The 15320-nt window shown below is 34.5% G+C and overlaps 1 protein-coding gene across 1 annotated transcript; it reads right to left on the minus strand.

The window, feature by feature from the left end:
- Positions 1–882: 882 nt before the first annotated feature.
- On the minus strand, positions 883–7662 carry LOC111909333 (uncharacterized). Its single transcript, XM_023905138.3, has 12 exons — positions 7501–7662; positions 7355–7375; positions 7165–7265; positions 6862–6919; positions 6682–6725; positions 6495–6575; positions 6356–6426; positions 6172–6282; positions 2273–2355; positions 1975–2191; positions 1306–1389; positions 883–1127 (listed from the first exon to the last, which is right to left on the minus strand). Exons 1-12 carry the CDS (start codon positions 7520–7522, stop codon positions 1058–1060), a joined length of 963 nt encoding a protein of 320 aa, XP_023760906.1. The 5' UTR covers positions 7523–7662; the 3' UTR covers positions 883–1057.
- Between the last annotated feature and the right edge of the window lie 7658 nt (positions 7663–15320).

The following is a 15320-nucleotide window of genomic DNA, read 5'->3' on the forward strand; positions in this document are numbered from 1 at the left end:
GATTTGCATGATCCCCACTCGTATATAACCAAACTTCCACTTGTTTGCATGGCAAAAATTTCTCCAAACGCTCTCGAATTTTGTTAGAATATCTCATAAATTGATATTATAAAACACCAAAATAAAAATAAAACGAGTTGAATAACAAGTTTTGTGCTAAATTCTCATGATTGTTCTTGCAATTTGTGTCTCTAAATGGCTAACATCTTCATCTATTTATCTTTTAAAATCATTCTTGCTTCTTCATGGAATGATGACATAAAGATCCTAGAATATTCCTTTGATTCTATCTCTATCTTTTGCTTAACTTGAACGAGTTATTTGAAAAAAAAAAAAATTAAACTTATCCTTGATTCAGTTCTTATATTTGTTAAATGATTTATAAAAACAATTTAAGCTTATAAAAAGAATTCGACAATACTTTTTTATTAGGTTAGTTTTTGTCTTAAATATTCTTCCAACCTTATAACAACTTGAAACAATAATTTTGACTAATATGCCAACCTTAAAATATTAAATTTTATTAGAAGACTTTTGTGTTGTAACAACATAAATCACATTGACTTTGTTGACATTAATTTAAAAAGTGCAAATTGTTATAAAAACAGGTCAACTTGGTCGAAGAATGTAAAGCGATGGAAAACTATTAGGGTTCATTACTAAAATAACCAAAAGGAAAGTATATATCAAATTTCATAAAAACCAATGTCGCCGGTTTTTTCGATTTAATTTTTGCCATGTATGTTAAAAAAAACCAACATACTTCCATACAAAAAAACACTTCCCCAATCTTTTTTTATTTATTTTGTTCAATTATAATGAGCATTGAAAATGCAAAAGTCAACCAAAACAAAGTCAATTCAAAATACTTAATACCCAATCTTCATCAAGTTGAATTTTTTAATCACCTCAATTAAGGAACTCTTTGTAAACCTCACACACACTAATTAAAATTGCACATAATACATTTTTGGGTTATGTATAAATATAAGTAAATATAAAATAATGTTTTGTGACAAAAACTTCAGCAAAAAAAAAAAATAATAAATGAAGTATCTTATTTGGAATCTTGTCCACCAGAAAGAAGAGCATTCGCTGCAGAATCCAAATCATGGGGAAAGAAAACCCTGCACAAATACAAATACTTTCATTTTATGCATCTAAAAATAAAGAAAACATTTTCTTTTTTAACAAAGTAAAATCATATATATATATATATATATATATATATATATATATATATATATATATATATATATATATATATATATATATATATATATATATATATAATGTGAAAATTACCTGCATGTATTATGGTAAAGGGTTGTGCTCAGTTGGTTAATGTCAGCAACACCTTTACAACCACCAACAACTTCAAGAACTTGCCTAAAGAAAGATTAATAATTTAATACTATACAATAAAAAAATTACACTTTTGGTCCCTGAGTATAGCTGAAATTTTCAATTTTGGTCCTTATCTGGGATATTTGTAACATTTTTTAGCCCTGTTACAAGTATATGACTATTTTTAACCACTCAGTTTAGCTGATTTGTGCAAGTTTGGTCCCAAAAAATTATATTTTCCAATTATGGTCCTTGTTTGGGTTCTTGTAACGTTTTTGGTCCCTGTTCCAAGTAGAACGACTAATTTCGGTCACTCGGTTTAGCTAATTTATGCAATTTTGGTCCCAAAAAAGTTATCTTTTGCAATTTTGGTCTTTATTCCAAGTAAAATGACTATTTCGGGTCCTTGAGTATAGCTGATTATCGTAATTTTGGTCCCAAAAAATATAGTTATCTTTACTTGAAAAAAGGTAACAAAACATTACAGAATCCTCAAATAAAGACCAAAAAAAAAAGAAAATCAGATACATAGGGACCAAAAATGTAATTTAATCATATTCCAAAACAGTTAAACTTAAGAAAATAAACATCATAAAAGTATAAAATATATGCCAAAAATGCCCTTACCGGATTAAACAAGGTTCATTTCGACCTTTGACTAGGCAATCTTGATCATATTTCTCTTTTTTCTTAGAAGGCCAGGTGGATTTTATAAAATTCTTTCCAGCATGAGTGTTTTTTATTTCACAATAAGGAGAATCTGTCTCGATCATCATTCTTTCAAGAGGGATACCTTTTAATGCATCAAGATTTTCAGGTGTTTTCAAAGAGCAACCATTTATACCTGTTGTTTGAAGAATTATTAAAATATTATAAATTTGGAATTTGTATGGTTTTTTCAGGTTTTGATATATATATGGTTGACCTATAAAGAGATTGTTGAATGCCAGAAGCTTGTCACGATCTTCAGGAGTACCCGTAAATGAGTGGGCAACTCCACCATAGAACCTGTCGCATAATGAATAAACCAAATGAAATTAACTTTACAAAATTCAAATTTAAAAAAAAAAAAAAAAAAAAAACTCATTTTTCATAAATAAAACCAAAATCATCATAGCAATCTTTTTCAAATGAGGAGTTGAGCCATCAAAAGTTCCCCACCATTTTGCTACAAATTGTAAGCATGAACTTGGAATAAATTGATACTATTAAAATTTTTTAAAAATAAATAACTAAAAATAAAACACATTACTCGGATCAAAGTTGTCATCACTCACCTCACATGCTTTAACTTTTAGATCAATGCCATCATCTTAAACCATTGGGTCTTTATAATAATAGTAAGAAGTTAAAAGATACACTGCTAAATGTTAGATTGGAATTTGGCATATCTTTCACCTACAATAATATGATATCCATGATAGGTCCCTATACTTTACCATCATTGTTTTAAGCCATAGTTACCTAAATCGCAGGTTGCTCCAGGTTGGGAACACGGAGCAGGTTCATGATTCGCTAAAGTGGAAGTATCAGGTACGAAGGGGGCTCCATATATATTCAAAAACATTTAGGTTTTAGATTTTATAAACCAAATTTCAAAATACAAATAAATTAAGTTTAACTTCTAAAATATGAACAATGTCATTTTTTTCTAAAAATATGAAACAGCAAGAACATTAGAAAGTACTAAAACAGTGTCATTTTTTTTATAATATACCCGTTGTCTTTTCCCTTTCCCGTTGTCAACATTTTCGTTATCAAAATTCTCCCAAACCATTTCCTTTAATCGAACAATTGAACTTTCAATATATGCATTTTTTGGATTCATGCCCCGCTTCTTGTTGAGGTCGGATTTATAACAATAAGAAAAACGGGACTGAAGTCTAATGTTGGAGCGAATGAAGACAAGTTCATCCACTCTCTTGGCATTTAAACAATTCCGTTCGACACTATGGATATAGATTATAGAAGTATCTACTCAAATTTCTCTCCGCCAAAGAGCTACTAGTCGGTTTGAAAAGTATTTTTTTTGCTACTTCAGCCAATTTCGGAGTCTTTGATCCATATGTAGTCCACCAATCAATTCCATCTATTGTCACTGCATTGGCTTGCGTTGCAATTCTAGAATAGATTCCTTTTTCATATGAAATGTCGCAAATTGTTCTAATAACATTCTTTCTTCTTCATTTTCCGCAATCCTATGAAACGGTTCCATAACACCAATCACGATCTCTTTCTATTTGTTAGGAGTTTTTTTTGCCATCGCATCGGGTGCCAACTTCTAAACAATGTTAATTAAAAATTTTAGGACTTAAAGCAAACCCAAAAAAATGAAGTAGGGTTGTCATTTTCTCTCTCATCTAGCCGCAACAATACTTTCAACTTGAAAGTAATAAGTTAACTATTTATGTTCTCTTGTAGCATCTTTGATTTCACTTAGCATCATGTTCGTTCTTTCGTAGATTTCTCTCATTTTGGACCTTTGCCATCACAAAACTTAATTAGCAAAAATATGGGTTTTGTAATAGCTAAAATATTCTAAATGTCTTCCCAAAACTCATCATTTTTAATCGTATCGGTGACTTATACACCAACTTTTCAAGTATTTTCGTCCCCACGTTCACTGATTCGCACCAAAAAATAAGGACGATAGTTTTGGCAAGTCACTCCCTACAATCCAATAATTTTCTCAAGAGTATACAATGTGATATAAGACGTGTCTTCGCAACCTTCATTAACTGCAATTTGAGTTTTCTCTAAAAAATGTTATGGCATGGGTGTTGTTAAAAAAATACTTAACAATTATTTTGTTTTTCTTATTTGTTAAGGTTAACCAATAAAACTCAATAGTCAAGTCTTTAAAAATCAAATTTAAATTGTGTACACAACAAAGTGACCAAAAAATATGTTTGTATACCATCTTGATTTCCCGCCCAACCGGTTTGCAATTATTCACGTTGTCCATTACAACTTGCAACACATTGTTTGGTGCGGTTAATTTGCATTGTGCAATGTTTATGTACTCAAAAGACTTTTTAAGGGTGGAAAAAATGTGGATGTGATTTCTAAATTTTTCTAAGAGCCATCGAGAGTATTAGACCAAGCAATGTGTTACAAGTTGTAACACACAACGTGACGAACTGCAAAGCTGTCAAGCGGGAAATCGACAATGTATACAAACATATTTTTTGGTCTCTTGTTGTGTGCACACTTTAAATCTAATTTTTAATGACTTGGTTACCGAACTTTATTGGCAAAGCTCAACATATAAGAAAGGCAAAACAATTGTCAAATATTTCTTAACCACACCTATCCCTTAGCATTTTTTTTAAGAAAACTCAAAATTGGAGTTATTAAAGGTTGCAAAAATACGTTTTGCATCACATTATATACTTTTAAAAAGATTATTGAAATGAAGGAATGCACTTGCCACCGCTATCGTTCTCAATTCTTGATGAGAATGGATCAAAAGTAGGGACGAAAACACTCGAAAAGTTAGGGAAGAAGTCACCGATATGATTAAGTATGACGAATTTTGGGGAAATGTTGAGAATATTTTGGCTATTACAAAACCCATATTTTTGTTAATTAAGTTTTGAGATTGCGAAGGTCCAAGAAAAGAGAAATCTATGAAAAAATGGATAACATGCCGGATGAGATCAAAGATACTATAAGGGGACATAAATACTTAAGTTATTACCCTCAAGTTGAAAATATTGTTGCGGCTAGATAGGGGAGAAAATGACAATCCCACTTTATTTTTTGGGGTTTGCTTTAAGGTCTAACATTTATGATAAACATTATCTGGAGAAGTTGGTACCCAGTGGCAATGCAAGAAAAGCTCTTAAGCAAGACAACGAGATTGTAGTCGGTGCTATGAAAGCGTTTCATAGAATTGTGGAAAATGAAGAAGAAAAAATGATGTTACGAGAACAATTTGCAACATTTCATATAAAAAGAAATATATTCACTCAAGTCAATGTTGTAACAAAAGACAGAATTGATTTGTAGGCTACATATGGATCGGAGACTCTGAAATTGGCTGATGTTGCAAAAAATATACTTTTCCAACCGATTAGTAGCTCTTCAGCAGAAAGGAATTGGAGTACATACTACTATATCCATAGTGTTAAGCGGAATCGTTTAAATGTCAATAGAGCGGGTAAACTTATCTTTATTCACTCAAACATTAGACTTCAATCCCGTTTTTTTTATTCTTATAATCCGACCCTCACAAAAAGTGGGACATAAATCTGGAAAGCGCACATACACAAGGTCAAGTGCTGGCTTGCAGCTCGATTAGAGGAAATGCTTTGAGAGAATCTTGATGACGAAGGCATTGACAATGAGAAAGGGAAAAGGCAGCTGATAGATTAGAAAAAAAAAATGAAATTGTTTTAGTACTTTGTAATGTTTCTATGTTGTTTTACATTTTCAAAAGAAAAAAAAAATGACATGGTTCATGTTTTTGAAGTTAAATGTATTTTGAAATTTGGTTCATAAAATTTAAAGACTAAATGTTCTTGAATATTTTTTATTAATTGTGTACATCAAACCAGACTATATGGTACACCGTACCGGTTCGTATTGAAAAAAGATTGTAATGGTTCTTCAGGAACCGGAAAAATTAGAGCACATTTGAAAGGGTTAGCTGAATATATTCCCTATATGTAACATGGTGCTATTTGGTAGAAAAGTAGGTAGGTAGGCAAACAGGTGTCATAGATATCACACCATCACAAAATGTATCAAAACAAACTAAAGCATCAACAACTATATTAATAAGCATAACTTAGTTTATGGAAGAAGATCCATCCATCATACCTGTGTTTATTTTGGTCAAGAATCTCACAGAAATCCCCAGCAGCTGCTCGCATATGAAGAAACATTGGAAGCTTCATGAGATGTGCTAATTCAAATTGTCTCTCAAAATACCTAGTGATAAGATAACAATATATATGAGAAAAAATGAAAAATGACCAATTGTAGATAACTCATATATCCTTACTTCTTTTGAATCTCTGGTGAACAAAAGTGAGTTCTGTCATAATCCAATCCACATTCACCAATTGCCACTACCTTTTTGAAACATATAAAAGTTCAATTAATGTTTCATCAATTTAAACACAAATGCATAAATCTATTACCTTTCCTTTTTCAACTCCAACTTTAGCCAGTGACAATAGTGCTTGGAAATGCTTTTCTGGATCTCCACTCTCATCAAACTCCTGAGAACCAGATTAAAACAAATCATAACTACAAGTATCTTTATGTTCATGGAAAAAAAGAAAGATAGAAGAATGTATTCACGATTCACAAAGAAGAAATGCCCACATTGCATCTTGTTGGGTGCACTCCAACTGTACAGAATAGTCTTGCTGCAACAAACATTGCATCATCAAATACTAAACCACTTCAACTATCTAATGAAAAAAAAAAAAATCCAATCCAAATATCAAATACTACAAAATTGGTAAAGATATGTTGTAAAATCAAGCACACACATTGACTAACCATCAGTTTCAGCAATAGCTAAAGCTTCCCTTGACTCCTCAAGTGATCCTCCTGTCACCTGCAACAAAGGCGTCTCCTCAGTGATCAGAACATGAACAAAGAGAATTGTTAGAATGTGTGTGCACTGATAGAAATCATATGAGTTGCTGGTTTTTATTTCTATCGATTAGTAAATATATGTCGATTTGTTAAGTGAATGAGTTTTCATCGGAAAGGCACAACTTAGCTTCTTGTTGTATAAACGAAAGAGATGTCAAATCGCTATAAAATCACCAGAGATGAACGATTAAATGCAAAGCTTACTATAATTCGATCAACGCCAGCGCTCCAAGCTCTAGTTAAAACTGCTGCAATATCAGGTAAATGGCATTGTTTGCCATTATATACACCCTTGAACATGCTATCTGCATCAATATATTAAAAAAAATCAACCAGTAAGAAAAGTATTAAGCTTTTGAACCTCGTAATACAATTCGGTGTGAAATAAACTAACCTGTGAAGTTGACGGCAATGTCTGTTCTAAAATTGAAGCGGAAAAACCAAGCAAGGTATAGATAATGTTAGTAAATTAAGCAGTGAGTGTAAGAATTAGGGTTTATACACAAAGAAAGGAAATAATACGAAGTAGAAGAGCCATGCCTATCATTCGAACTGTCGCCATGGATTAACAGATGAATCGTCGAGGTGTTTGGTTTGCACTTTGCAGTTTGCAGTCCCAATCTTGTGAGTTTTGGGGTCCAGCAGGAATTGAATTTCTGAGTTTTGCATTGGTGGAGTGTTGATCAGAGCATCTTCATCTTTTTTAATTACGACTTATTATTATTAATTTTTTTATTGAAACATATAGTTTTTATTTAAATAGTTAATTAGACCTAACAGTGGAACTAGTTTGGAATCGAATTTGATCCAAATTCTTTTAATAAATTTAAAAGTTCAATTCAAATTCGCTCCGTAACTTACAGGGTCTTGAATAATTAAATTTATATTCTTATTCATCGAGTCCAATAGACATCCAAACTCGTCCCATAACCCGGATATTTTTTTAATTACATTTTACTTAATTCTTAAAAGAACATTTTTTAAATAAAAAATGTCTACTGTAGCTTACTACTTAAAAGAAAATTTCTTAAATAAAATAAATTTTGATTTAGAAAATGGATTATGTACGTGAGGACTTTCGATTGAAATTAAAAACCACTATTGTCGCAACTTCTGATTGATTTCTAGCTGTCAATTATAATGATAGAGAATGGCAATTGCAAAATTTTCTTCCGATTGATAAATGATTTTATTGATTTATAAATGAAATTGGTGAAGCTTGATAAAATATAAATGAAATGAAATCATGATTCTTGGTAAAAAACTGGAAATATATAAGTCAACTTTTCGATTCCTACGTAAAAAAAGTTTGGTCTTTAGCTTTTGCCTCGTGGACTTGTGATTGAAATTAAAATTAAACGTCATGCAACAAAAAAATATAAACGTATAATTCTAAAATGTATACGGAGCGGGTTATAAACGGAGGGGAGCGGTGATGATCCATACTCGATTCTTTTAATAAAATGGTTAACGGGTACGGGTCGTTAAAGGGTAAACGGATCAAAAACTATGCTCCAAACCCATATAATTCTTAAGGGTTTTGATCGAATCAAGTTCAAAACCCACTTCATTTACAGGTCTATAGTTAATGAAAATCTAACCCCTTTCTCTTTAGAGAAAATGACTTATAAGACCAATAAAGTTTTCAAACCGTTCAAAAAACTTCAATTATATTTTGATTGTTCAAAAAAACCCAACGAACTTAACCTATTGTCTAAAAAAGTCCAACTAACTTACATTTTTGTTGAGTTCTCATTAGAGCCAACCGACTAATGAAAGTCAACGAATGACATGGCTTATGACGTGGAATTAAATATTAGGAAAATAACTTGTAAGAATAACGAAGTTTCGAAACCATTCAAAAAACTTCAATCATTTTTTGTGTTGGATTAGGCGTCTAAGCCAACAACTAAATTAGTATAATCTTGAATTATTAGCAAAATCATTTTGGGTTGTTGTAACGTCCCAAAAATTATGAGGTAAAAATTTCATAATTAATTCAATCAAAACACCAACTATCTTTTATTCAAACATTCAAAGTATTTCATAATAAAAAAAGTTATCAGAGTACAATCCCAATATCATTATATTGCGGAAACATGGGTGGATGCATTGCGATTAAGTCGGGCCCTTCCTTTTCAAACCGGAAGTACCTGAAACCATAACCATAAAACTGTAAGCACAAAGATTAGTGTGTTCCTCAAAATACCACATATCCTACATACCATTTGGCCTAGCCCTCACGTTGGGCCCAACCAGCATATTGGGCCCAACCCACCATAATAGGCCTAGCCCTCACAAACCAATGGGCCTAGCCCGATCATACAAATGCAAAAGTTACAGAGACAGTTAGCACTCTACATAACATACAATGGGCCTAACCCAACATACCATGCAAAAGTCATAAAGACAACTAGCATAACATAACCTAGTGGGCCCACATTGGTACCTTCGACCCACGGGTACGGTGAGGAGACACACCTCAATCCGCTGATAACCAAAAACTACTCAGGTCGCTAAACCTGATAATGTCGCACTAACTAACAATAAATACAACCTCAATTAATAATTAACCCAATAACCCAAAATCCAAGGCCCAAAAATCCGAAATAAGCTCTTAATGGTTCAAAAGCATCCAAACACTTATTTGACCCTAAATGATGTCTTAACACATAAAGTTGGCAACTTTACTCCTTTGCATGACTTAATGGGAACAAATCCTTGTTTTTATCTATATTAAGAACACCAACTCATGCATGCATCAACAAGAACCCTCAAGATAACATTTTTATGACTTAACAAGTCAACAAGGATCAAATATGAGACTCAAAGGTCCTGGAGTAGCTTCTACTCACAAAATCAACAACCATAGGACCAAAACATGATAAAATATCACCCAAGACTAGATCTACACTAGAGAACCATAAAGTTTGAAGTTGTATACCTTCAGAAGGTAGATCAAAATGCACAAAGCCTGGATCTACAAGCTTCGAGTAATCCCACACTTCTTCAAGAAGCTCCTTCTTCTTCAGTGAGCACAAAAATGCATAAAATCACACCAAACACTCAAGAACCACACCAAATGAGGCTATGGTTTCGTTTCTAAGGTTTAATGGGATGGAGGTTGAAGATAAGAGGGTTTGTTGAGTTAAGCCACTAAATAGGGCCCAAGACCCTAAATGAGGGTTTGCATATGGTTAGAGTATGCCCTACATACTCCCGGGACGGCCAGCGTACTCCATAAAGTGTTTGTGATCCTCCTGCCTAGTACGCCCAGCGTACTCTTATGTACGCCTAGTGTATTAGGCTTAACCCTAATACCACTAAACTTCCGAATGCCATAACTTATTCATTCGAATTTTGTTTTCGACGATCCTTATATCCCATAAAGGTAACGAGAAGCTCTACACTTCTATCAACTCATCATCGCCTTAAAACTTTCTGAACTAAAATCTAAAATTCATAAAAAGCCCAAACTACCACTTTACAGTTATACCCTTGGGCTGCAAATTACAAATCAAACCCTAGGACCATCTAACCTACATTATCCACACCCAAAGGGGGTCTAAGTCTCTATTTCCCTAAGGCCCTAAGCCTTATGATAACTGGTCTTCGAGTCATGGCCCCATATTAGGAAACAATTCAAAACAGGGTGTTACAACTCTCCCCCGCTTAAATTAGATTTCGTCCTCGAAATTACTCCTTACCTCCCTCCTAGAAACCAATGCTCCGAACAAAAACTCCTAATGCTGAACAAATCACTTATCCTTAAAATGTCGAACCAGCACGTTACTGTTGGATTAGTGTCTAAGTCCATAACTATTTTGGTATGTACTTGACCCGATTGTGCATGGTCCATTTGGGTTGCCTTCACACTGGTGACTAGACAGGATGATTGCTGAGGAGAAAGGCTGGTTTATTGTTAAGAATAATAAATTAGGGTATAAATATGATTTATTAATATATTATATGAATAATATATTAATTTGGAATCATATTATTAATTAGTATTTAATCAGAAATTAATTTAGAATTAATTTTGGGATTAAAGGAACTAACTGAAAGTGCAAGGGCTATTTTGTAATTATTCAATAGTTGAGGTTTTGGGCCATTGGATCACCTTTATTAAGGCTTGAACGAAAATCCTAGAAGGATCTAGGAGTTTTCGTCCAAGGGCTTAAGGAAAGGAGTCCATGGACTTGCTTAGGCCCTAAGCTAAGGGATTAGGGTTTACACCTTGAAACCCTAGTTAGCCTTAAGTATAAATAGCACCCTAAGGCACTAAGATTTCGTCCAAGCTTTGGGAAACCCTAAAAGGGACGAAATCTAGGGCAAGATACCCTTCTCTCCTCTCTCCCATATTCATCCTTTCACCTGGTGTGTTTGTGAGCCATTAGAGGTACTACACTTGTGGTACTTGCTTTCAAGTGCTAAGGAAATTCAAGGAACTAGTGGTTATTGCTATATAACAACAAAAGGTATGTATTCTATTTTTATATATGAATTTCGAAAATTATAGTAGCATGCCAGGTTTCTTTTTGTGTTCATAAAGTTGTATAACTAATAGTGAAAACATAGATCCAACTCTAGGGTTGTATGCACACATAGGATTGTTTGTACAAAAACCCATTAGTTACTACTAAAATTCCAAAATTGTATGACATCTACATGGACAGAACCATTCCGAAACACAATCATGAGGACCACTTACTACAATTTAAACTGAGAAACATCCTTTGGTCCAAAACCATCCAAATGATACCCTTGGCAGGCAGATTCCTCAACCATAACTTGTTGACGAAGGGCCGTTTTATATATATGATGACTCCCAACGCGAGTCTTGATCCAATGCCCATCCGATACATAAATCATATCCCGATATCCATAGATTTACTCTTGTTTTTCATCCGAAGTTTTTTGATTCCGCGGCGACCTTCCACTGTACTGAGGTATAAATCCCCACTCCACCGCTGAGACTGACAACCCCACACCTAGTCCAACCACCAGGCTCCTACTGAGAGTTTAATTGATAAAGGCTACCCTAGCCTATACATTACACGAATTCCAATTACTGACCACATAGTTAACCTAATCCAACCATAATCCAATACATTGATCCAACCGGTCCCTGCCAGGTCTCACACGCACTGTCATAACCATATGGGCGTAACCCACATGTCTCACCCAGACTGCACAAACAAACTGGAAACACCCACGAGTCCCACCCAATCGAGTGCTACATAGGCCTAACCTCGCATTGGACCCCAATGGTCCTCCTCCCATAACAAGGAAAAATCCTCTGACAATATCGTCTGCCTCTCTCCAGGCAGGTGTTGATCCCCTCTCTCAGCCCAACGACCACGACTATCATGGTCTACCTCACTTTGGTGAATACAATGATCCCATCGTAGACCTTCAATATTTTCCACAACTGTTTTATCAACCCAATGAATGTCACTGCTACCCCGTAGTCTTATAACACTTCCATGTTGTCATGGCCCCACCCATGGTCTTACCGTCCATCTACTATACTGACCATAATCATCATGAGTCGAACTCGCGTCCAACTTTTCCAAATCAGGTGCTTGGGTCATGCTTCGAACCCCAAGGCCTTAATCATACAAGAACAGGCAGAGAAGCTCTAACACAACCCTCAACCTGAATTCAATTCCTAGAAGTTCGATTGATTCTCCCCCACTTGGATTCGACTGCATTCTTCCGATCCACAAAATATGATGGATTTCCGACCCATCTCACATCCTTACATTTCAAACTGTCGACAAACTGAGCTTACAAATACCAGCGTTCCATCACTAGCCGATCTTAATGATTGTACAAAAATTCGAAATCCAGATGAACACTCCCCGAAATCTCAGCAAGTCTGATAACCCCAATCACTTCCCATGATACAACACCAAACCCTTAAGTTCTTTATTATTGTGGCAAAGACTATAATCTTTAACTGAAACTGGTGAATCATCACTCCAACCTCCCACTCTCCAAAGGATCTCTGCATTTTAGCCATCTTTAACCCTTTGCGATTATGAAATTCATTTGGCACTTCTAATGTCCAAACAAACTCATGCAATTGCTATCATCATCTTCTTGCTACCGCTCATTCCCTAGAAACGTTAGTGATTGGACCCAAAGGTCCTTCCATGAATGACTGTCATTCCTACTCGAGCAAATGCTAACTAATAAATAAGCTAAAAACCCCAAATACTATTAGCTCAACTAAGTTCTAAAACATGCATATTACAAAAAAAGACACAAGTGGTAATCTTAGACTTTAAAATACGATTCACAAATCGTCCAACTCCTCGTATACGGGCTCATCATCCACTTCTTCTTCTTCTACAACCTCTTTATAATCCCCAACATCATTTTCCTCTTCATCTTCGTCTATCAATTATGGTCCTCTAGACCACGAGTTCGACTTGGCACCCTCTTTCCTCCTACTCGTTCTTCTTCTAGCATAAGGCTCCTCATTCACCCCCATAGCCTCTGAAACTACATCCCATGTCAAGTAATCACCCTCAAACACAAGAGCATCTTCTTCCCCTCCAACCAATCATTCAGATCTTGAACGTTCGAGTCGTCCAAAACGATCAGGTCAATCGTATCTCGCATATCATATATCCTTCTTAAAGCCCAATTGTATTTCATGTAAACTAAATCATTTAGTTTTTTCCATTCAAGTCAATTTCTTTTTTTGGAATGGAGCCATACAAATAAAAAAATAAACATTAGTAAATATTATTTGTTATAATATATTTGATATTTCTAATTATTTTAAACATAATGAGCTACTTGTTCAAATACGCTCCAATTACGTTCACAACCCGATGAACTACATGTAAGACTTAACACCTTAATAGCAAACTTCTTAAGTGTCGGTGTGGAAGATCCATATTGAATCCACCACTCTGTCAGTGAAAGCATTGATCTCATTCTTTTAGCCATCGAAATCCCAAAAATCCCTTGTGTGCCTCTATATATAGGTAGCTCGGTGTGAATTTCAACTCATCCTCTTTCGACAATGACAACTTATGTATGCATGTCATCAATCTCGTAATCACCTCACTATCATCTTCCACACTCGGGTTGTTGTAATATAATCCCGAATTCAAATAGTGGTCAACCGCATGCAAATCTTGGTGTAGTTGAAAATTCCACCTCTTATCAATTATTTCAAAATTTTGTTTATACTTGTATTTTTTGTTGTTGAAAGACGAGGCAATTCTTTCCTTTGCTCTATCCATGGATTCATATATGTACCCCAGAGGATGCTTTTTTTCACTATCTATCAATCGAAGCATTGTTAATAAAGAATCACAAACTTTGACCGCAATATCTATATTGGTGTCCAAATATTAGGAGAAAATATAGTGTTGGCCATTTGACTTCCTCCTCCTCCCGCCTCGCCGGGAACTTGCTTTTGTTCCACGCTGCAGATGCGAACATCTTCTTCAAATTTTTCTTATGATTTCTAAAGCAATTCAAAGTTATGAAGGCGGTTGCAAGCCAGGTCTTTGCGGGTCTAACCATATCTCTTTTGGCCCGTGAAATCTCTCATCATATTCAAGAGCAAGGTGCGGTTGTAGATGTAACTGTTGACCGTAATTGCTCTATCAAGTGTCTTTTTAAGATGAGGCATTTTAAAGATGTCCTCAGGCATCAAATCGATGCAATGCGTCACACACGGAGTCCAATAAATATGTGGATACTTTTCTTCCACAATTCGACCGGCTAAAACGTTGTTGCTAGTACTATCCGTTACAATCTGAACCACATCTTTCGGGCCGGTTTTTTTATGAAGTGGCCAAACAATTTGAACAAGTATTCACCTGTTAGAAACAACAAAAATAAAATAGGAAAAACAACATTAAAACAGGAAAAAAAACAACATCCGATAAAAAAACTGCATTAAAAACAGCATATAAAGCAGAAAAAAAAAAAGAATAAAAAACTGCATAAAAAAGGAAAAAAAAAACTGCATAAAAAAAAAAACTGCAATAAATACTTGCATGAGAAAAAAAAAAGCATCTACCGATTCTATAAACATACTTCCTCGTGGAGTATTTACTAGGAAGTTAATAAGTGATCTTCCTTTTCGGTCCCTCCAACTATCGGCCATCAAAGAACATCTGAATGACTTCTTCTTCGTCTCATTTAATGTCAAAAGTGTTTTTGTGTGCTCCATCTCTAGCTTCAACATGGGAACACATACCTCATGATAGCTAGGGGGTTTCATACCGCAACCATGTAGAGCAACCTCTTCAAGTGCGGCCCAAAACTATCATACTTCACAACATTGAATGTATCATACATTCAACGACATATCTTTTGAACCGCATCAA

Source organism: Lactuca sativa, chromosome 6 (assembly GCF_002870075.4).
Source record: "Lactuca sativa cultivar Salinas chromosome 6, Lsat_Salinas_v11, whole genome shotgun sequence".
NCBI lineage: Eukaryota > Viridiplantae > Streptophyta > Magnoliopsida > Asterales > Asteraceae > Lactuca > Lactuca sativa.

What these genes read in the sequence shown, in the direction of transcription:
- LOC111909333 (XM_023905138.3), bottom strand. Translation starts at nt 7,522, where the DNA reads ATGGCGACAGTTCGAATGATAG. An exon ending in AGCTATTGCTGAAACTGATG is followed by an intron (nt 6,726 to 6,861) that starts GTTAGTCAATGT and finishes TGTTTGTTGCAG; the next exon opens with CAAGACTATTCTGTACAGTT. An exon ending in CTTTACCATAATACATGCAG is followed by an intron (nt 1,128 to 1,305) that starts GTAATTTTCACA and finishes GTATTTGTGCAG; the next exon opens with GGTTTTCTTTCCCCATGATT.